This window comes from Plasmodium falciparum (genome assembly GCF_000002765.6).
Source record: "Plasmodium falciparum 3D7 genome assembly, chromosome: 12".
In the NCBI taxonomy this organism is placed as follows: domain Eukaryota; phylum Apicomplexa; class Aconoidasida; order Haemosporida; family Plasmodiidae; genus Plasmodium; species Plasmodium falciparum.
The window spans coordinates 1,387,501-1,411,291 of NC_037284.1; the positions used below are offsets into that span (position 1 = coordinate 1,387,501).

Consider the following 23,791-nt stretch of genomic DNA (forward strand, 5'->3'; position numbering starts at 1 on the left):
CGATTCTTTATCATGATTTTAAATTTTGATGTCATTAAAAAATGCCTAGATGACGTGTACTGGTATAAATATTTATATTTAAGAAGGGTTTATGAAAAAAAAAGGATATATAAAAATAGAAAAAAAAGTCCTGCATATAATACCAATGATGATAATAAAAATGAAGTGTGTACTAAAAATATTCCATGTGATGATAATAAAAATGAAATGTGTACTAAAAATATTCCATGTGATGATAATAAAAATGAAGTGTGTACTAAAAATATTCCATGTGATGATAATAAAAATGAAGTGTGTACTAAAAATATTCCATGTGATGATAATAAAAATGAAATGTGTACTAAAAATATTCCATGTGATGATAATAAAAATATTCCAAGAGATGATAATAAATCATATAATAAAATGTACAATAATAATAAAATGAATAAGGAGTTAACATATAATGATGAATATATAATAAATGAATTTATTAGAGATTTTTATTCTATAGAAAAGCATTCAGAAGAAATAATAAATCAGCGAAAAATATTACAAGAAAGATATGAAAACGATGGTAATAATATGAAGATAACACTTTTTCATTTTAAAAAATTTTTTACAAGTAATGATGAACATAAGAATGAACATTTAGGAAAATATATAGATGAACATATATATTTAGAAAGTAATTATTTTAAATGGATTATGAATAATAATTCTAGTTCTAAATTACGTGAATGTAATAATAAGTATAGAATTAAATATAGAGAAACCATACAAGAAAAGAATATAAAAATAAAATGTAAAAATATATATATAGAGAAAAAATTAAAAAATTCAAAATATGAATTTAATGAATTTTTGGATATAAAATATGATAAAGAAAAACATAATATATATTTACATCCTTTATATATAGATTTATATATGAGAGATATATTTGAGTTTTTAAATTTATTTGATTTAAAATTATTAAAAAATATTCTTTTTATAAATATACAAATCTTAACATTTATATATGAAATTAAATATGGTTATTGGGTAAGAAATGGTCCACAAATGATTTTCCAGGTTGGTGAATATGATAATTCTTTATTTTTTCAAAATGATTTAATAGGAATACAATTTGCTATAATAATGATGAATGTCTTACCTTTATACGAAAATCAAAAAGTTTATTTAGATTCACATGTGATCAATCTATTTCATCAAATATGGAATATTAAGGTTCAATACGATGAACCACTTAAAAAATTACCATGGTCAAAAAATGAATACAACGATGTGCAAAATGATTATATACATAAAGCTGATGATGAAATATGTATAAATGAAAAGGTATATGATGAGGATACTAATAAATATATAGATACATCCCCAAATTTTTCATATAATCATAATATTCAGAATCACTATATGGTAGAAGAACATTCTGAGGATAAAAAACCGTATTATATGAATAAAATAAAATATATAAAAAAAAATGATGAATTTTTTGAAGAACATATGAAAATGTATGAGAGCATGCTTATATATAATAGATCCAAAAAATCAAATGATAATAATACCTTACCTGTTAATAATAAAATGGGAAATTCAAAAGGAAAAAATTTGGATCACGATGATGGTGATCATGTCAAATTGCTTTTTGGAATTGACGACAAAAATGTAAGCAATAATAATAACACAAATAATATAAATAGTATAAATAGTATAAATAATATAAATAATATAAATGTGTGTAATAATAACAATACATATGTTTATAATAAGGTGGAATTTAAATCTATATGTGATCTTTTGTGTAAATATTCATGCAAACAATTAAAAGACCAAGAAAATGAATCAAACCCACTGTTAAGAGAAACCGAAGGGAGGTTAACCTCGGATAATATAAATTTCAACAAATTAGATAATAATAATGATAATATACAAAGTGATTTGTTAGATAATGATAAAAGGTATTATAATAAAGGATCTGTAAGGAAAGAATCAATATATAATGAAGATAGAATATGTGAAAAATATAAAAAGAGCAAACTAGAATGGAATGAATATTTAGAAGAATTTATGAATATAGAAATAAGAAATCCATTTATTATATTATATCAATTAATATTTAAGAATTTTCGTATGAATTTAAATATAAGAAAAATAAATGATATGTATGTAGAAATCGAAATACATCATATAAAGATGGCATATAAAATATTTAGTGATATATATACAAATAAATCTACTGTAGATTCTAGGAAAATTGGTCATATATTTTATTTTCAATTTTTTTATGATATAATTATACGTATCTTTAATGAATTATATTATTTAGAATATAGTAATATACCAAGAAAAACATCTTATGAAAAATATATAGAAAGAGGTAAATATCATGTTAAGAAAATATTAATACAATTATTAGCATCAAAAGATTTTCAATATTTTCAACTCGAAAATGTATTTCCTAAGCAATTTAGACACCATCCAAGTTTTTATGAACTTGTTAATAAATATGGATATAAAACACATATGCCTAGAAGTAATGTTAATTTGATAAAGTTAAATAAGAATTCGTGGTATCTCTATGATGCCTTTTGGCCCCTTTCAGCATTCAAAGATTTTCAAACAGCTAATGAAAAATGTATAAAAGAAGAAAATTCTTCCTATATAGGATGTTCAAGGGAAGAAGACAAAGAATATTTAAATTTTTCATTTCGCAAAGTACAAAATTTATTATTCTATACATTTAAAAATAGTTGTCTCGTTTCTATACTTTTAATTGTGTTTATTATTAATGACGAATTTCAGAGGAAAATCGAAAAAAAAAAAAAAGAAGAATTAGAAAAGGAAGAAATGAAAAAGCATATGAAAGCGGATGTAACGGGAGAAGACGACTCGTTGCTTAATCAAAAAGGTGGTACAACGAATAATAATACGTGTGATGTAGGAGTTGTCATTAATGAGGAAGCAAACCGATCCAGTGGAATGTCACAAAATGTTGTGACTTATGAGAGTGGTATAAATATGAATAATGATGATGTATTAGGAGAAGAAAGGAATAATAACGATGATATTAATTATATGGATGATAATGATGATGATAATGATGATAATGATGATGATAATGATGATAATGATGATGATAATGATGATGATAATAATGATGATAATAATGATAATGACAATAATGATGATGACAATAATGATGATGACAATAATGATGATGACAATAATGATGATGACAATAATGATGATGACAATAATGATGATGACAATAATGATGATGACAATAATGATGATGACAATAATGATGATGACAATAATGATGATGACAATGATGATAATGATGAAGATTCCAATCTTCATGGTAGTTCTTCTAATATGCTAAATATTATAAACAGCGGTGATAATAATTCAGTAACTAATTCTAGTAATATAAATACAGCACGAAATAATAATAGTACATATATAATTGTAGATCAGAATGGAGATAATGAAACCTTATTTGCAGAGATATTAATAAATCGTAATCCTAATAATTCTATAAATATGGAAATTGTAAATGTAACGGATAATAATGTTGGTGATGAAAATAATAATAGAAATTATCGTCATTTAAATGCTGATGGATTATCTGAATTAATCAGAAGTCTTATAAGTGAAAATAATATTATTAATAATGTAATAGATGAATCTTTTTTACAAAATAATAATGTAGGAGGTGATAATTCTATTAATAATGATGACATAAGAAATAGAGGTGGATCAATATTTGATGATAATATATCTTTTGATAATAATTCATCAAGTGATGAATTGAATTTAATGGATTCTACAAATTCAAATAATGTCAGAATCAATTTATACGGTAGAACAAATGGATTGTACGATTTAAATTTTATTTTGGATAGTAATGAAATTATGGGTAACCTTAATACACATAATGTGAATAATACAATAGATATATTGATCAAAATTATAAAAATTTTGAGTGTCGCCATGGGTTCAGCGCATCCCTTTATTGAGCTAAATAGTTTTTATTATTTTAACGCGGTGAATTTTTATGGCACAGATAATGATGATGACAGTGAAAAAAATGAGGAAATTGGTAACGAAGAAAATGACAAAAAATATATTGATAAAAAATATATTGATAAAAAATATATTGATAATAATGAAGAAATTGAAAAAAAACACCATTGTGATCAAAATAAAATTTATGATGATGTTGATAGGCTATCCTCCGTATCATCAAATTCTTATGATATATTAATGAATCATTTGGAAGAATCATGTATGTATACAAGTTATTCAGATGAAACATATGAGAAGAATGGTAATGTTTATAATATGAGGGAGGGATTTAATGTGGAAAACCTTTCTTATGATAAAGATATATTAAATGAAAAAAAAGACATAGTAGAAATAGAAAATGAGAAAGAGAAATATATAAAAATAAATGATCATACTGTGAGTAGAAATTATGGTTGTGTTTCCTTATTAAAAGATGAACCTAAATTTTCATCAACCGATGGAAATAATAATAATATTATTAATCGTTGTAATAATAATAATTATTATTATGATAATATGAAACATGTTGATGAGAAAGGTGGTGAAGGTGAAGGTGAAGATTCAGAAGAATGTCAAATAAAAGAAAGTTACAAGAAAATGTCTGAATGTAATAATAAGGAAAATATAATTTTTGATTCCATTAATGTATTAAGAAAAAACAATATAAAGAGATTAAAAAATTATATGTGTAAAAATAAAAATTGTTATATATATTATGATGATAATAATAATAAAAAGAAGAAGAATAAAAAGAATGTTGAAAATCAAGAAAAAGAATTTTACGTGTTAAATAAAATATTTGTACATAATTTTATAAATTGTATTAATAATATAAATGTGAATGAAGATAAGTGCTTTCAAAAAGTGAGATCTACCATTTTAAATAGATTAAAAGAGATGTATTCTGGAAATTATGATTGTAAAAATAATAATAGTAATAATGAATTTATAGAATTAGCAAAAAAAAAACAAGAAGATTTATTAAAAAGTATGAAAGAACAACAATCCAAATTTAGTCATTTTTTAGAAGAGGAATATTCATCTGAAGAAAATGATTCGCTACCAAATGGAGGAACTGAAGATTTTGAAGATGTCGATTTTGTGGATGATGCTAGTAGTTATTTAGATAGTAATAGTAATAATAATAGTGATGGTCATGAAGATGATAATAAAAATCGTTGTACTGATGTAAAAACAAATAAACAAGAAGAAGAATTCTCTATATCTAATGTTAATGAAAAAAAAAAAAAAAAATATATGAAAGGAATAACAATTTGTGAATATGAAAAAATAAAAGAAAAAAATTGTATATGTGTTTTATGTAAAGAAGGGATGTCTAAAAATAATTTATTAGCATATATATGTTTTTCATCACATACTAATTTATTAAAAAAAATTATAAAAAAAAATAAATTTTCATTTCCTTGTAAACACCCATCTATATATACGTGTGGTCATTTTATACATACAAAATGTTTACATAATACAAGGATATTAAAATATAGAAAATTGTTCAGTGTAAAAAATGAACCAACTCTTTATGAATTCACATGTCCTTTATGTCGTTCAATAGCTAATAGTTTTGTGGTGTATATACCAAAGAGGTATATATCGGAGAATGATAAATATAGAATTTATGATTGTAATGAGGAGGAATTTTTCTTGGATAACTCAAATAAAAATTTATCCGAACTTTTGAAAATTTCGAAATATTCAGAAGAGAGGAATTATGGAATTAAAAGGAAGAAGGAAAGAGAAGAAAAAAAAAAAAGTAAAATGATAATGATGAGAGGAATGGAAAGCGATAATATAAACGAAATGGTAAGCGATAATATAAACGAAATGGCAAGCGATAATATAAACGAAATGGTAAGCGATAATATAAACGAAATGACAAGCGATAATATAAACAAAATGGCAAACCAAATGAATTATGAACAAAATACAGATGGTATTATAATAAAATCAAGTGATAATATAAACGAAATGACAAGCGATAATATAAACAAAATGGCAAACCAAATGAATTATGAACAAAATACAGATGGTATTATAATAAAATCAAGTGATATACCAAATAATGTTCAGGTAGACATATTTATAAATAATAATATATCACAAATTTATGAGTGTGCTGAGCAAAACATAGAATTATTAAAAGACATAAAGAATGGAGAATCTACAAATATGTGCAACAAAGCAGATAATTTGTTTGCTATACAAAATGATAACAATTATCCTTATAGAAATAAAGAAAGTGAAGAAATATGTGAAGGAGAAGATTTTTTATTAATAAATAAAAAGAATATTTCTTGTAATTATTTGAATAACTATGTAACAAACGATACATTAAGAAATGACAATGTAATGATACATAAGGATATCTTATTAGATGATTATTTTTTACAAGATGATAATAAATTTTCTACATGTTCTATAACATTGAATGATTATCTAATAGCTCGATATTTTAATATAACAAATTGTGATTATATTAAAAATGATAAATGTAAGAGTAGGAAGGATATTTGTTTTAATGATAATAATAATAATTACAATAATGATGATGATAATGATGATGATAATGATGATAATAATGATGATGATAATAATAATGATGGTGACAATAATTACGATACGGGGGAAGAAAGCTTATCCACCCTGTCGTCTTGCTCATCAGAAAATGTATCATCCGATAATCATATGGATGATAGTGATATAGCTGAAGAATTTTATTTTAAATATACACATGATAAGAATAAAAATATAAAAATGGCGAACAAAAAAAATAAGAAAAGGAACTTAAAGGAAAATCATAAAGAAGATTTCCATATGAATAATAGTAATACTCATAATGTGAGTTCATATAATTTTTTCGATGAAAATAAGAAGAATACAATTTTTAATTTAAATTTCTGTAATCTTATAAAAAAGGATAGTTTATTAAATGATATGTTAGCATATGAATGTTATGAAAAAAATAAAAAAATAATATTAAGAAATATTTATTTAAATGAAAATAATATGTATGATGAATTATTTGAAAAAAAGAAAAATGATAATAATGTGGGTACACATAATATTATATATTCACAAGAAAATAATGATGACCTTTTAAATAATAAAGATGATATAAATATTATATATAAAAATAGCAATATGGAAAAACAAAAAAGAATAAGAAGGAGAAAAAAAGGAAGAGGTACCGAAATATATTTTTATAAAAATACATCTAATTATGTAAATAAAGATTATACATTTACATATAGAAATTCGAATTTTTATTATCGTACGAAAAATGGTTTTTTATCTTACTATGTTAGTTTACCATTATCATTTATTAAAGAAATACAATATTTTATGATAAAAAATAAATTATATAATTACCCAGGAAATAATAGATATAATAAATTTTATTTAACGACGGAGGTAGATAAGGAAGAAATCAAAAAAGAAGAAATGGAGATGAATATCGATATGAAAATCGACCCGTCTATGTTTTGTAATTTTGAAGACAAAATAAAAACGAAGGAAGAATATAATACTGTATTATATTATGAAATGAATAATGATATTATAACATATGTAAAATCTAATTTTAATTATGAAAGCATAAATGCCGATGAGGCGGTTAAAAAGTATGAGGTATGTGATTTTTATACAGATGGTACTTTTGATAGTGCTGGTGAAAAATTATGTAGTGAAGAAAAGCAAGATCATTTAATAACGAGACATAAAATAAAAGAGTGTTCACATGAAAATGAAAGTGAGCAGAAGGAAAAAAGATTAAAAGTAGGACATGAGCATGAAATGGTGGATGGTATAAGTAATATGGGCGTGGCTAATAATAATGATAATATATATGGTGATAATATATATGGTGATAATATATATGGTGATAATATATATGGTGATAATGATAATATATATGGTGATAATATATATGATAATAATAATAATAGTTGTGTAGGGGGTGAAGATTTTATTTGTGATAACAAATCAGATGATATTAATTTTGAATTTATAAAAGATTTAAATAAAATAAATTATGAAGAAAATAAAAAAGAAAAAAAAGAAATGTTAGAAATAGAAAAATTAAATAAAGAGAATATAAATGGTGATAAAAAAGATATATATAAATTTAAATATCCATGTAATATAGAAGAAATAAAAGATCATAATATATCGATGAAAACAAGTTTATCTATGGATGTATATGAAGGTATTGTAAGTACAAATAAAAATATATATGAAATATACAATGAATTAAAAAGGAAACAATATTTTTATTCCGTGTGCGATATAAAATCATTAAGACAATCAATTATATTATTAGATGGTATATCGGAAATATCATGGAGAATATTTCATCAAGAACATACAACATTTTCATCTATATTACACCATTCGGAAAATTATAAAAGATTAATTGATTTCGATTATAATACAAAAATAGATGATAACGATGAAGATATTGATATAAAAGGTATTGGTGTTAACGATTTATTAAAAATATATCGTAGATTAGAAATATATCCTGATTTTATATTTAATAATAATAACGTGGGTTTTATTAATAGACATGATTTAAAATTTATAACTAAAAAAGATCTCCTTTTAATGAATAGAAAAGATTATGAGAGAAATAAAAAGGAAAGGAAAAAAAAAAATACTAATTTGTATCCAACAAATTCACAAACTAATAATAATGAAAATGATGATAACAATAATAATAACAATAATAACAATAATAACAATAATAACAATAATAATAATAACAATAATAATAATAATAATGATAGTCGTGGGGATGTTAATAAACCTAAGAATAATAATTCCTTTAATAATAATAGTGAGACAAAAGAAGGTAATAAAAAGAAAAAGAAGAATCATAGTGATGTATTAAACATAAAATACTGGAGAAATATTAATACGGCTGTTGATTTTTTTAAAATATATTGGATTTTATATAATGAGATATTAATAAATATTTTTTATAAAAATATAAATTATATATCTTGTAATAATATGATAGAAATTTTAGTACGTAATTTATTTTTATACAAATATGAATTAAATATTTTAAAAGAAGAAAATATGTGTAATCTTTTTAATATTCAAACATGGAAAAATATGTATAAAATATGTTTCTTTTATGTCTATCCTTATCGATTTACCTTTAATAAATATAAAAAATTTTTCAATAAAATTAAAAAAATTCACTTTTTAAATAATTTATCCTTTATTCCATTATCAGTAGATGTATTAAAATTATTTATGAATTTTTTTTTAAATCAATATTTATATACTCCTTCATTAATTAAGCATTTTATTTCAATATCATTAATCATAATATCTTTTCAAATTATGAATGAAATATTTATAAAAGAAATATCAAAGACATATGTAAGATTTATTTTTAAGACAATACAAAATTATAACAAAATCAAGAAATATATTACTCGTATATCTAAATATATGTATTTTCAAAAAATATATACAAATTATATTATCAGCCATTATGAATATGTAGACTATATTGAGAGGGCCAATACATTTATTCAAACCGAAGAAACAAAAAAAATAAGACATAATGAAAGTTCGATTTATCATAATATTGAAATGGTAGGACATAAACAAAATGAACAGAAAAGGCATTCTTTAAATTCTTACGACAGATTTCACATTTTTCTTTTTGAAAAATATGTAAAAAATTCTATACCAGGAGGTGAAAATATAACTTTAAAATATGTGAATGGTCGATATAAATTATATGACAATGAGCAAGAGGTAGTACGTATGAGTGATCTTGAACATTTTGAAAAGATAAAAAATGTTTATTCGAAAAAAGCAACGGATATTTTAAAAAAGAAGAATGAAAAAATGAAAAATGATAAAGAGGAAACTGGTAATGAACAAGCAAATAATTGTAATAAAACATTAGATGGTAATAAAACATTAGATGGTAATAAAATATTAGATGGTAATAAAACATTAGATGGTAATAAAATATTAGATGGTAATAAAATATTAGATGATAATAAATTATTAGATGATAATAAATTATTAGATGGTAATAAAACATTAGATGGTAATAAAATATTAGATGATAATAAAATATTAGATAGTAATAATAATAATAATAATAATAATAATAATAATGGCGAAAACAAAAGTTGGAACTTCCAGAATGTATCATCTTACAACGATTTAATAAAATCCGTGCTTGATAAAAAAAATTTCTTTTTTATTATAGATATTGTTAACTTATTTAAAAATATACAAACATTGTCGTATTTATTTGATGAAGAAACAATAAGGTACGTACACATGATTATTATGAATAGTAAAATATTATCATATGATTTAAAAGAAATAGAAAGAAAAAAAAACTTGCAAAAAAAGATTTATCCAAATTTTACTTCTTATATTACAAAACAGAAGAAGGCAAATAAATTAAAATGTTATAATTATGATTTATTACATATTGAAAAGAAATGGATATTATATCTTATATATAAAACCATATTAAAATATTATGATATGCTTATATTTAAGAAGAAAGTTCAAAAACTTATGCTTTTGATGTGTGAAATTAATGATGAATATATAAAATATATATATTTTAATGGTTATATTCCTATAAATATATATTTAAGTACAAACTTAATAAAATACAATGAATTCTTTACAAATTATTATTCTTATATATATAACAAAAATGTTAATGATAAATGGGGTGATTTCCATGTCTTATATTTCCAAAATGAAGAAAATAATATAAAAAAAGAAAACAAAAAAAATTATTATTATTATTATTATTATTATTATTATACACTTTTTAAAAACAAACATGTTTTAAAAAGAGATTATAATCATATTGTAAGTAATAATATACAACCCATTAATAAAATGAATGAACCCATAACATCTAATGAATGTACCTCTCCAAATATGTCTTATCATATAGAATCAAATGAAATATTTAAAAATGAAGATGATCATAATCTTAATATATATAATGAACATATTATGTATAATTCGCACAAAGATACAAATTTGTTATCTTCCTCTAACCATATGCAACACGTACAAAAAAATACCCTCACCATGAATCTTGATCATTCCAATAATCTAATAATAAATGATAACCATAAAAGAGATAAAGAACATAATATAAATACGAAACATTGGAATAAGAACATAATAAATAGTAATTATTTTAATGTATATAATAATGATTCTAGCCCAAAGGAGCAAATCCATTTAGAGGAAGGTGGGGGTGGTTTAATAGATGTTGATGATGATAAAAAGGATAATGTTATTAATAGTGATAATCATTTTAAGGAAACGACATATAATCATATAGCATATCATAAGGACCAAGAATTATCCACAGAATTAAATTTATTTAAATATAAATTATATAATATATCCAGTGAAGAAATTAGTAATTTATATTTAATGGAAGATTGTAATAATGAAAAAGGATTTTTTTCATGTGTTCATAAAAATGAAGATTTTGAATATAAGAATATTAACATTTTAAATATATTAAAATATCAATTTGAACTAGTTCCATATATTAATCATTTATATTATCTTTATAATATCTATCCATTATTATTTAAATTGAAAGAGATAAAAAATATTCATGATATGAAAGAAAAACAAATTAATTTATGTACAGACCAATTTTTATTATCCTTAGTAGATAAAGATATTTATGATTGTTATGATGATGTAAATTTTTCTGATGCTAGTTTTTATAGTGATCAAACTATTCATGTTTCTGAAAAAGAATGTGAACATAAAAATCATAATAGTAATAAATATGATTGTAATAATTATCATCCTTTTAATGTATCTCATTTATCTTATCCATATAAAGATCAAAATGGTGACGAAGAAGATACATTGCAAATTAATTCTTCATTAAATATTCTTGAAAATGTTGTCGATCTTGATGAACTCATAAAAGATTTGAAAAAAACAAAAAAGAGCAAAAAAAAAACTAGTAAAAATAAATATGCTGATAAATTTTTTGTCTCATTTTTTAATACAGCATTGAAAAGAGACGAAGATAAAGGAAAAACAAATTATGTACATTATAGAAAATTACGAAATGCTAAAAATAATATAAAATTAAAAAATTTATTCTTATCACACCAACAAAATGATACTATTTATGATAATATAAATGGTAATATTTGTGATAATTTATACGGTAATGTCAATACCTATCAAAACTCAGCTTCTCTTATATTTGTAGATCCACATAATTTAACAAATATAAATATTTCCAACGAATTAAATAATAATATCAATATAAATTGTTCGAAAAATAAAAAAAAAAAAAAACCATCATCAAATGATCAAAATAATACTGAAAATGAAGACATGCAAAATAGCTCATCTGATAATCCATATGATGATTCAAATTTTATATCTTATCATGAAAGTATAGATTCTACAAGTAGTACAGATAAATATCATAAAAGAAAAATGACCCCTATGGAAAGTATGTTTTTAAAATATACATTAAATACATCAGAAGATGCATTATCCAATAAATATAATGTAACTAGCAAAAATAAAAATAAAAAAGAATATTTAAGTTTTCTTAAATATAAAGATGCAAACAAAATTCAACGTTATCATATGTTATTAAGAAAAAATGGTCTTGGAAGATTGTTTTTTTATAATTTAAGAAAAATGTATAATTATGTATATAATCTATATGATTTCATACCTCTTTATCTTATACAAAATATATTAATACATTATTATGATATATATCAACATGTAAACCAATATTATTATCATGATGATAAAGAATATCCCACTTTTTTTACACAACAAAATGAAGATGATGAATATGAATATACCAAGTTTTCTAAAAATTTCTTTAATACTAATAAATGGAAAAAAATGTATTCGAAATATGAAGACAAACTAAATAACGAAACATATCCGGAACCACCAAAAAAATATATTTCAAATAAACAGCGACATAAAGAAAATATTCTAATATACCAAAATTTGCAAAATGATCATATGAATAATCATTATAATATTGCTAATAATGATATAGAAAATAAAAATCAAACCAATTCATCATACCTTTTTAATGTTCACCATCAAAATTGCCCTTCTCTATCATCAAACAATCTTGTAAATATTAATAGTACTTTAATCAATGACCACCATTTTGTACAAACAAATAATGATCATATGAACATCATACAACATATGGAGAACATTCCAGAAATGTCGGAATGTAATTTAAAAACTGACCAAAATAATAACATCTTTAATTTTCCACAAGATAAAATAAATCCTGATACAATGAAGAAAAATGAAAAAATGGAATTCTCGGTAAATAAAAAAATAAAAACAAACCATAACACAACTGGATATAATAAAAGAAATAATGATAGGTATAATTATTCTAGTACTCCTAATTTTTTTGGAAAAGATGAATATGATAACACATCATATGAGGATTATATAAAAAAAAAAAAAAAAAACTTCTCTTCAACAAGTAGAAGAAAACGAAATAATAATATAAATATGAAAGAATTTTTTGCAAATGGACGTTATGATAAATTATTAAGTATAAAGAAAATATTTATGATATTCTATAATTATTTGAGGAAGTGTCATTTTATCGATAAAAAAAATTCTTGTAAGAATTTATATAAATCATTTTTAAAAAAATATTTAAAATCAGCTAATGTATATTTACAATTTATAGCTTATATTATATTCTCCATATATGATTATAATTCATTAGCAAAAAAATATTTAGATTATATACACTTATATAGTGATATTAGTAAATATAATATATTCCTTCATATATTAAATATCGACGAAGACTATGATAAAATATATATATATCAAACATTACAATTAATATATCATCCATATTTTTATCTAATGTATAAATTATATAAATATCTAAAAATAGATGCCTCCCCAGTATTATTACATGATTTTTATGAAAACTGGGAAGAATTTACAAAATCCCCATCTTTATTTCAACCTAGCAAAAATTATTTCACATTAATTAAAAAACATTTCAAAAGAAAATGTGTAAGTTGTAATAAGTCTCCAAAAAAAATACTTATCTGTCTCTATTGTGGTTCAACTGTTTGTCTGCATGAAGGTGACCATGTGTCCGGACCCTTATCACAAACTATAAGTAAATGTGTGTACCATACGACCATCTGTGGAGGAGAGCAATGTTTATACTTATGTTTAAATACATCATCGGTAATAAGAACGATCAATAATGTGTATATGTTTGTGTATATATTTTATTATTATATTATTATTTTATTATTATTTATTATAATTTTTTTTTTTTTTTTTAGGTGTTGTTTACGAGTGAAAACCGATTCGATTTTATGAGTGGACCTTATGTCGACAAAAATGGAGATGTGGACTATCAATTAAAGAGAGGAAAAAATTTATACCTTTCTTCTTATAAGTTGAACAAACTTTTTGACGTTATAATTAATTCAGCAGTTGGTAAGTTTTTAAAATAGCGAAATTAATATATGATATGATATATATACTATGTGCACATATATATATGTATATATTTATTTTATTTTTGCAGATGTTGAAATATATAAGCATACGTTGAAATCGGAATAATTACCTCCATATCTTTTTTTTTTCTTTTTTATCATTTAGTTGTTCATTTAATAGTCCTAAATATATATATATATATATATATATATATATATGTGGTTACAAGTGAACAAAAAAAATAACTGCATTTCATTTTTTTGAAAAATTAAAAAATATTTATATATATATATATTATGTATGTTCCTTTTTATAATTATTAAAAAAAAAAAAAAAAAGATGAAGTAACTTTATATTTTTTCTCTTAACTTTTACAATTGTAATTTAAAAAAAAAAAAAAAAAAAAAAAAAAAAAAATTAAAACTGAAATGGAAATGAAAATTATAATTATAATTGAATAAAATTGTTCTTAAATTATGTACAAGTCAGGTAATTTTTTTTTTTTTTTTAAATAAATAGCTAGCACATAATATATATATATATATATATATATATATATATATATATATATAATATTTCATTATATACAATTTGGTTTTATTTCATCTTTTCATTATAACCCCAATTACAAGATTTATAGTATTTCCTAAAAGTATATATATATAAAAAGATGGGATTTTAAAAGGTATACACGAATGGCATATATATTATATATATATATATATATATATATATGTGTATGTATATTTTTAACGTTCATAGTTTTACACTACAAATATGATGTTATACAAAGAATAAAAAAAAAAAAAAAAACATTTATATTAATATGTACAGATATTTTTTTTACTTTGTTTTTGGTTAGAATATTATAAAAGTGCTACGATATATATGTTTTTAAATATATATATTTTTTTTTTTTCTGACGTCATATATTTTATATGCACCTGTATTTGTGCTCACATATAAATTACACATATATATAATATATATATATATATTGTAGTACTTATTAAATTATTTATTTACCTTTTTGGAAAAGAGTCAAGATGAGAAAAGATTTGTACACTTTGGATGGAGGTAAGATTAGCGAATTAGGGCGTCTTGGGTACGAAAATTTCGATTTTTTATCGTACGAAATGAATGAAGAAAATGAAAATAATGATAATATGATATCTATATTAGAAAATATTCATTTAAGTTATTTATTAGGTGGTTGTAATATTATAGGTACTAATACGTTTCAAGTTAATTTATATAGTTTCAAAAAGTTAGGTATTGATAACGGAGAAGAAATTTTAAATAAATATATTAATATAGCATATAATAGTCTTTTAAAATATGAAGAAATAAAAAGAAAAAGTAAAGATGATATAAATGTATTGCTTAATCCTAGAAATAAAAATATATCTGTTTATGATTATTTGTCTTCTTATCATAAGATAAGAAAAAAATTTGACATTTTACATGAAAAAGATGTTTCATTTAATATAGACAATTATTTGAAAGATATAAAAATTGAACAAAACATAGGACATAATAAATATAGAAAATTTAATAAAAATAGGAATAATTATATTTCTTTTTCTAATGGTCCTTATAGTAGTACTTTTGCAGATTTCAGTGAATATTCAGGTGTAATGCAAAAAAATAAAGAGGACAAAAATGGGGAAAAAAAAAAAAAAATGAAGAAAAATAAAGAAAAAAAGGAAGAAAAAAAAAACAAATATATAAATGATAATTTATGTAATTTTGTAGATGAAAAATCCCAAGGAAAAAAAAAAAAAAATATGAGCGAATATTATCAACTTGATAAAAATATTATTAAGAATAAAAATAATATTGATAGGAATATAAAAAAATCTATTAATTATAAAGCATATTATAAATATTCTTTATATTATGATATACAAATGAATATATCAAGTGTTAATTCTTATGGTCGAGAGAAATATAATCCTATAGAAATTGTACCCAAGATGAAAAAAAAAATTCAAAATGTAAATTGTACTAATAAGGATGAGACAAATATAATAAATACACACAATAATAATAACAATGATAACATATTTTTTAATAAAAAATTATTTAATTATGGAATAGAATATTATATAGATGTAAGTGATCAAGAGATTATATCAAACTGCCTATTCAAATTAAATACCTTTTGTAAAAACAGTGACAAATTACATTTGTTTTCTTTAACAACTTTTTCAAATATAAGAGAAGTATTAACATTTTATAATTGTATAAAATATTATGGATCCACATTTAATAATAAGGTTATTATAAATTTTTTTTGTAACAGTTGTAAATATGTAGGATGTTCAAAGTATTCTTTTTTTGATATTGTAAGTATTTTATTATATCTAGATTCTTACAATAAATATATTAAAGCTATAGGATTAAATTGTGTAAATATAGAATATGTATATGATTTATTTTATCCCTTTCAAAAATATATATGTCCGTATAATAATATTAATACTAATTTGTATCACAGTCAAAATATTCAAATGAATAACATTGTAAAAGATGTAATGAAGGACCTAAAAAAAAATAGATATATAAATGACTTTAATTTTTTTTGTTCACCTAATAAATCTTTAGAAGTGGTCTCATTTGATGATCAAAACGGAGATGTGCATTTTCATAATTCAGCAAATAAGACAAATCATGTATACAACTATATTGAAAAGTGGATAAATGTGCATGTAAATGGTTTTGGTGGGTGTTGTTATTATAATCCTTACGATATATCTTTGATTAATTACAAAATTAATGAGTTATTATAAAGTTTAAAGGAATTACACAAACAAGCAAATATATATATATATATATAATAATTATAATTTTTTATATTTATTTTTTTAATTTTGTGGGGGTTATTTGTGTAAAAATTGCTCCCTCTTAATACCTCCCCAATTGGGGATATGGAAAAATAAAAACGTTAACATGACAAAAAAAAAAAAAAAAAAAATAAAATAAAAAATAAATAAATACATATATGTAATATATATATATATATATATATATATATATATATATATATTTAGTTATATTTATATATTGAGAACACTTTCATTTAACCTTTAATCCTCGTCACTGTCAGTATTTTCTGAATCACTAAATTCTTCTGGAATACGCTTCTCTTCGGAGGAAGCACATGTTTGTATTTTTTTATAAAATTTTTTGTAAATATCTTCCTTCTCATTCAGTTCAAAAATATGTTTGTCTTCATTATAAATATATTCAATCATAGATTTTTTATTTTGTATTCCTACTTCTTTTTTTAATGTGAAAATTGGTTTGTCCGTTTTGATTGTACCTTTATAATCAATTAATAAACCATCACATTTATAAACATGTCGATATTTATATTTACAATACCACGCACATAAACATCGATTATAAATTTTTACACAATTATCATTACATATTTTGCATTCACTCATATTAAAGTTTAAACTATCTTTCATTTTTTTAATTATTCTATTTTCTATTCTTCTCATTCCCACACATAATAAAAACCTTCCACCATTTCTCCAATCAATTGGGTACCTTGGGATTAAACTCGTAGGAATCTATTAAAATAAATAAACAATAAATAATAAAATAAAAAAAAAAAAAAAAATATATATATATATATATATATATATATATATAATATGTATATACCTTTGTTGTTGGGTACACTGGGTCATACAAGGACTTTCCATGTTGGTGATTGCCTAACACGCAAAAATAAAATAAAAAAATAAGTAAATATATATATATATATATATTTTTTTTTTTTTTTTTACCCCTATATCCAATGGGCCTTCTACCCGTTGGTGCTTTGGGTAATTTTGCCTTTAAAATGTTTAACTTCCTGGACATTATATATTAAGATAAAAAAGAAAGAAACAGAAAAAAAATTATATCATCCTTTTTTTGTTGGGCAAACCTATACATAAATATAATATGTATAATATATATATATATATATATATATATATATATATATATATATATTTATTTATTTAATTATTCCCATTATGTATTTAATATTATGATATTATGTACATATTAAAAGCACCACAAATCGAAAATATACAATATGTATATATAATATATATATAATATACCTATCACATATGTGTATTTTAACTTTTGGTTATTTAAGACATAATTTACTTCATTAAAGGCAAAGATAAAAAAAAAAAAAAAAAAAAAAAAAAAAAATGTTATATTTTCATAAATCGTAAATACCCCTTTAATATATACATATATATATTATTTATAAATATATGTATTTTATTTTTTTTTAAAATTAAAAAAAAAGAAAAAAAAATTTAATATATATTATATAGTAATCATATATAAAAAATATTATATATATATAATATATATATATATATATATATATATATATATATATATATATATATATATTATATACTATAAGAATATCATATGCGTATCATTGATATTATATATAATACATCATAAAAATATAGTATACTATACAATATTTTCTTCTAGTATTATATATATATAATAATATTATATATATATATATATATATATATATATTTCAAATATATATATATTTTACTCATCATATATTAATTATTTCATAAAAAATATATTCCTTTAATTTTTGATATATTAATATTATAATAAAAAAAATATATATATATAATATATGTAATATATACTATATTTAACAAATTACAATAATTATATGTTTATATATATATTATATATTTCATATATTTTTAAAACGCATGAATTATGTTCAAATACTTACTATCATTTTCTACATGAAATAAAAAATATATATTTATATACTTTTTTTTTTGGTAAAATAAAAAAAGGCTTTACGTTCTCACATAATATAAATATATATATATATATATATATATATATATGTGAAATAAAAGAAGATGATATATTTTAAATAATCATTTATTTATGTAACCTTTTTTTTTTTTTTTTTTTCTTTTTTTTTTGTAAAATTTTTGTGATTAAAATTATATTTGTGCGTGTTTCATATTTTTTGAAGATTGTATTTAAATACTTATATATAATATTATTTATATATTATGTAAATGTATATATATATATATATATATATATATATATATATATATATATATATATATATATATATATATATATGTATATAAATAATTAAATATATTTATATATATTTATATATATATATATATATATATACAAGATGAAGCTATGAAAAGTTAAAAAGGTCCTTTAGTATTGAATATTTACCTATGTGAACTTTCAATTTTTCTTTTTTTATTTTTTCATCACCTGAAAAATATAATGTGACAAAATGATTAAAAATATATAATGTGTGTTCATGTAATTAAATATATATATATATATATATATATATGTATGTATGTATTTATATACAACCATTATTTATTGATTGTATTTCTTTAGCTTCGTCCATTTATATTTTCTCCTAGCCTACAATTTTGGTCCTGCTCCTTTCGATATATTTAATATTTTTTATATTATAATTTTTTATTTTATATGGATAGTAATAATATAAAGTTGAAAAGTAGAAGAAAAGAAAATGAACTTTTATAAATTAAAAAAGAAAGGAGAGGAAGATTATGATAAATATATAAGTAATAAAGAAAAAAAGAAAAAGGTTGATAAAAATTTTTTATATGAAGATGAATATATACATATTAGGAAATCAAGGGATCGAAAAAGTGAAGTATCGATAAATGATGAGGAGTATGTATTAAAAAAAAAAAAAAATTCTAATATATATGAAAGTAAACGTGATAATAGTGTGATGGGAATGAATAATATTAATAATAAAATATATAAAGATAAAATGAATAAACATATATCTAATCATAAAAAAAATCATAATAAAAATATTCATAAAAATAATCATGAGGAATCTAATTCAGGAGGATTTATTTGGAACTACATGAAAAATATTTATTCCTCTGTTACCTCAGCTGTTAAAAATAATATTTTTACGAATGACAAACATAATAATATGAATGACATATCTTCTTTAAAAAAAAAGCACATATCTAATAATTCAAGGTTGATTGATAAAAATTTAAAAAAAAATAAAAATAATAGAGATTCACATTTTAATGAATATAAATATGATTATGTAAAGGAAAAATTTAAAGATAATATATCAGCATATGATAAAAGACATGAACAAAATTATAAAAAAATATATCAACATGATGAATATCGAGATCAAGATGAATATCAAGATGAATATCACGATGAATATCAAGATGAATATCAAGATGGATATCAAGATGAAGAAAAAAAAAAAGAAATAGACAAATATAAAAAAAAAAAAGGTAATAATACGTATTATGATTTTTCAGAGAATGATTTTAAATTTTTATTTAAATCTGATAATGAAGATTTTAATGATAATAATATAAACTACGAAAATAATTTAAGTCGTATGAATATTGTAAGGAAAGATGACAAAATTAAAAATACATTATATAATGATATAGCACACCACACTGATGAATATATATATATGGATATTAAGAAAAAAAAAAAAAGTCAACTTATAAATAAAAATATTCATCAAGATAATATTATTGAACACGATAAATCTAAACAAAAGAATGGACTTCTTGAGGACACCATTTTTAATCATAAGAAAAGTCATTCGAATCTTCAGAGAGGTGTAAGGCAAAAGGAATACCATGATAATAAAAATATATTTGATGGTGATAATAATAAAAACAATAATGATAATAAAAACAATAATAATAATAATAATAATAATAATAATAATAATGGTAGACATTCCTTGTTTAATAAAAAAGGTAGACACTCATCTAACAATTTATATAATATAAATGATAATAAAAATGATTTCTTCTTACACTCTTCAGATGAAGAACGGGATAAGAAATATAAAATAAATTTAGAAGTAAAAAAAGAAAAAACTAAGAACCATGTTATATTATCAAATGAGAATTATGATGGAAAACAAGATATGGATAATATGAAACCTTCAAAAAGTAGTGTTAGAAATATAAATACTATCCAGAATGATCATAATAAAGAAGACGAAATAATGTTCAAAACACATACACAGAATCATAATTCTACAGAAAAATTATATTATGAACATATTTTTGAAGAAATAAATAAGCACACAAATGATACACAACATTTCAAAGAAAATACATCTAATGCTGTAACAAATGTAATTAAGGACACGAACGAAAAAATTAATAATATAGATAATCATATAACAAATAAAAATAGTGATATACAAAATGAAAAAGATTCATATGTGGAATATGATATGTCTTCTAATAAATGTGATCAAAATGATTTATTAAATATCACCACTCCTATAACAGACCATGATACTAATGATCTTCATAATATTAATAGTAATAACTATTCAACAAATTTAAACAAAGAAGAAGTTTTTAATGAAGAAGCTATTAAAGATAATGATATATTAAAAAAATTAAGATATGAATATAAAAACTTAATTAATATAATTGATTCATTTATTGATGAAACACTAAATTATGATCTAGATAAAAATTCTCCTGTTTCTAAATTACATTTAGATGAAAAAAATGACAAAATGTGTAATGAAAGTAAGGATCATTTTTTAAATAATAAAAATAATTTTAAAGATAATGATGCTGATGAAGTATACAATAATATAGATGATGACTATAAAAATAGCATGAAATTTATTGAGGATACTTCATCAGAAGATAAAAATAAATATGTTATCTTAAAATATGATGAAGACTCCTTAATTGAAGCTTTAGAAAAATTACGAATTGATAAAAAAAAGAAAGATAAACTAATAAAATTAAAAGAGAAATATCCAGAGGATATAGAAAAAGATGCATATGATGATGAAACCAAAAAAAAAAAAATTGATAAAAATATATTTTTTAAATGTAGTAAAAAAGAATACTATGAAAAAGCTATAATTATATTAAATGAAAAAATTGAAAATCGAGTTTTAATTGAAAAATTTAATGTACCCTTATTATATTCACAAATTAAATGTCTTATAGATACCAGATGGTTAAATGACGAAGTCATTAATTTCTATCTAAGTATGTTACAAGAATATAATGAACAACATACAAAAAATAATTCTCTTACATTTATACCGAAAATTTTTACTTTTAGTACTTTTTTTTTTCAATCTTTAAATTTTAATGGATCATATAATTATAGCAAAGTCTCAAGATGGACCAAAAGAAAACAAGTTGATATATTTTCTTTCGATTTAATTCTTATACCCTTACACGTGGGTGGAAACCATTGGACTCTTGGTTCTATCCATATGAAAGACAAAAAAATATGTTTATATGATTCTTTGAATGGATCAAATAAAAAGTTTTTTGAATATATGAGAAGATATATAGTTGATGAAATGAAGGATAAAAAACAAAAGGATTTGGACATATCCTTATGGACTTATAGTAAAGAGGGCGTTTCTGAGGTATCTTAATATATAAAAAGACTGAATAAATGAAATAATGAACGAACGTTTAATTGTATGATGTATATAAATATTATTATATATATGTATATGTATATATATATGTATATATGTGTATATGTATATATGTGTATATGTATATATGTGTGTATATTTTATAGAAAGGAATTCCGCATCAGGAGAATGGATATGATTGTGGTGTGTTTACGTGTATGTTTGCAAAGTGTTTAAGTTTTAACCGGGAATTTGATTTTAATCAAAGAGATATAAAGGACATTCGATTAAAAATGGTATAAAAATAAAACACATATATATATATATATATGTGTATGCATAATATTTATGTGTTATATTACATAACATTCAACTTTAATATATATAATATATATGTTTTTCTTTTTATAGACTTATGAGATATCTCAAGGTTGTTTAGTATTTTAATTATAGACAACTCTTTTTCTAAACTATTTTATTTTTATTCCCCATATTTTTATTATTTTAAATTATGAATTTTTTTTTTTTTTTTTTATGTGTTAAATACTATATATTTTTTTACATTTCTATAATATATAAAAGTATTATTAATTTTTATTATATAATATATAAATATATTATATATTATATATATTATATATATTTCATTTCATTTCACTTTATTTAATTTAATTTAATTTAATTTGTTTTTTTTTTTTTTTTTTTTTT

At 20.7% G+C, this 23,791-nt stretch overlaps 4 protein-coding genes across 4 annotated transcripts in view; 3 read left to right on the forward strand and 1 right to left on the reverse strand.

Annotated features, from left to right (window-relative positions):
- The window catches only part of PF3D7_1233600 (asparagine and aspartate rich protein 1), a gene marked incomplete at both ends in the record, with an annotated part of 16,512 nt that extends 1,794 nt beyond the window's left edge, over nucleotides 1-14,718 (forward strand). Inside the window, 3 exons of the mRNA XM_001350694.1 lie at nucleotides 1-14,331; nucleotides 14,433-14,589; nucleotides 14,681-14,718. The exon at nucleotides 1-14,331 is cut by the window's left edge and continues 1,794 nt beyond it. Coding sequence (XP_001350730.1) covers nucleotides 1-14,331; nucleotides 14,433-14,589; nucleotides 14,681-14,718 — 14,526 coding nt within the window. The remainder of the gene's footprint in view (nucleotides 14,332-14,432; nucleotides 14,590-14,680) is intronic.
- A 920-nt stretch (nucleotides 14,719-15,638) lies between these two features.
- Nucleotides 15,639-17,384, forward strand: PF3D7_1233700 (homocysteine S-methyltransferase, putative; the record flags this gene model as incomplete). The annotated part of the gene is made up of 1 exon (XM_001350695.1): nucleotides 15,639-17,384. The coding sequence occupies one exon, from the start codon at nucleotides 15,639-15,641 to the stop codon at nucleotides 17,382-17,384; it is 1,746 nt and encodes a 581-aa protein (XP_001350731.1).
- A 297-nt stretch (nucleotides 17,385-17,681) lies between these two features.
- Nucleotides 17,682-18,468, reverse strand: PF3D7_1233800 (conserved protein, unknown function; the record flags this gene model as incomplete). The annotated part of the gene is made up of 3 exons (XM_001350696.2): nucleotides 17,682-18,173; nucleotides 18,268-18,320; nucleotides 18,393-18,468. The coding sequence occupies 3 exons, from the start codon at nucleotides 18,466-18,468 to the stop codon at nucleotides 17,682-17,684; spliced, it is 621 nt and encodes a 206-aa protein (XP_001350732.2).
- A 1,705-nt stretch (nucleotides 18,469-20,173) lies between these two features.
- PF3D7_1233900 (SUMO-specific protease 1) lies at nucleotides 20,174-23,530 on the forward strand (the record flags this gene model as incomplete). The annotated part of the gene is made up of 3 exons (XM_001350697.2): nucleotides 20,174-23,089; nucleotides 23,251-23,379; nucleotides 23,495-23,530. The coding sequence occupies 3 exons, from the start codon at nucleotides 20,174-20,176 to the stop codon at nucleotides 23,528-23,530; spliced, it is 3,081 nt and encodes a 1,026-aa protein (XP_001350733.2).
- Nucleotides 23,531-23,791: the final 261 nt, after the last annotated feature.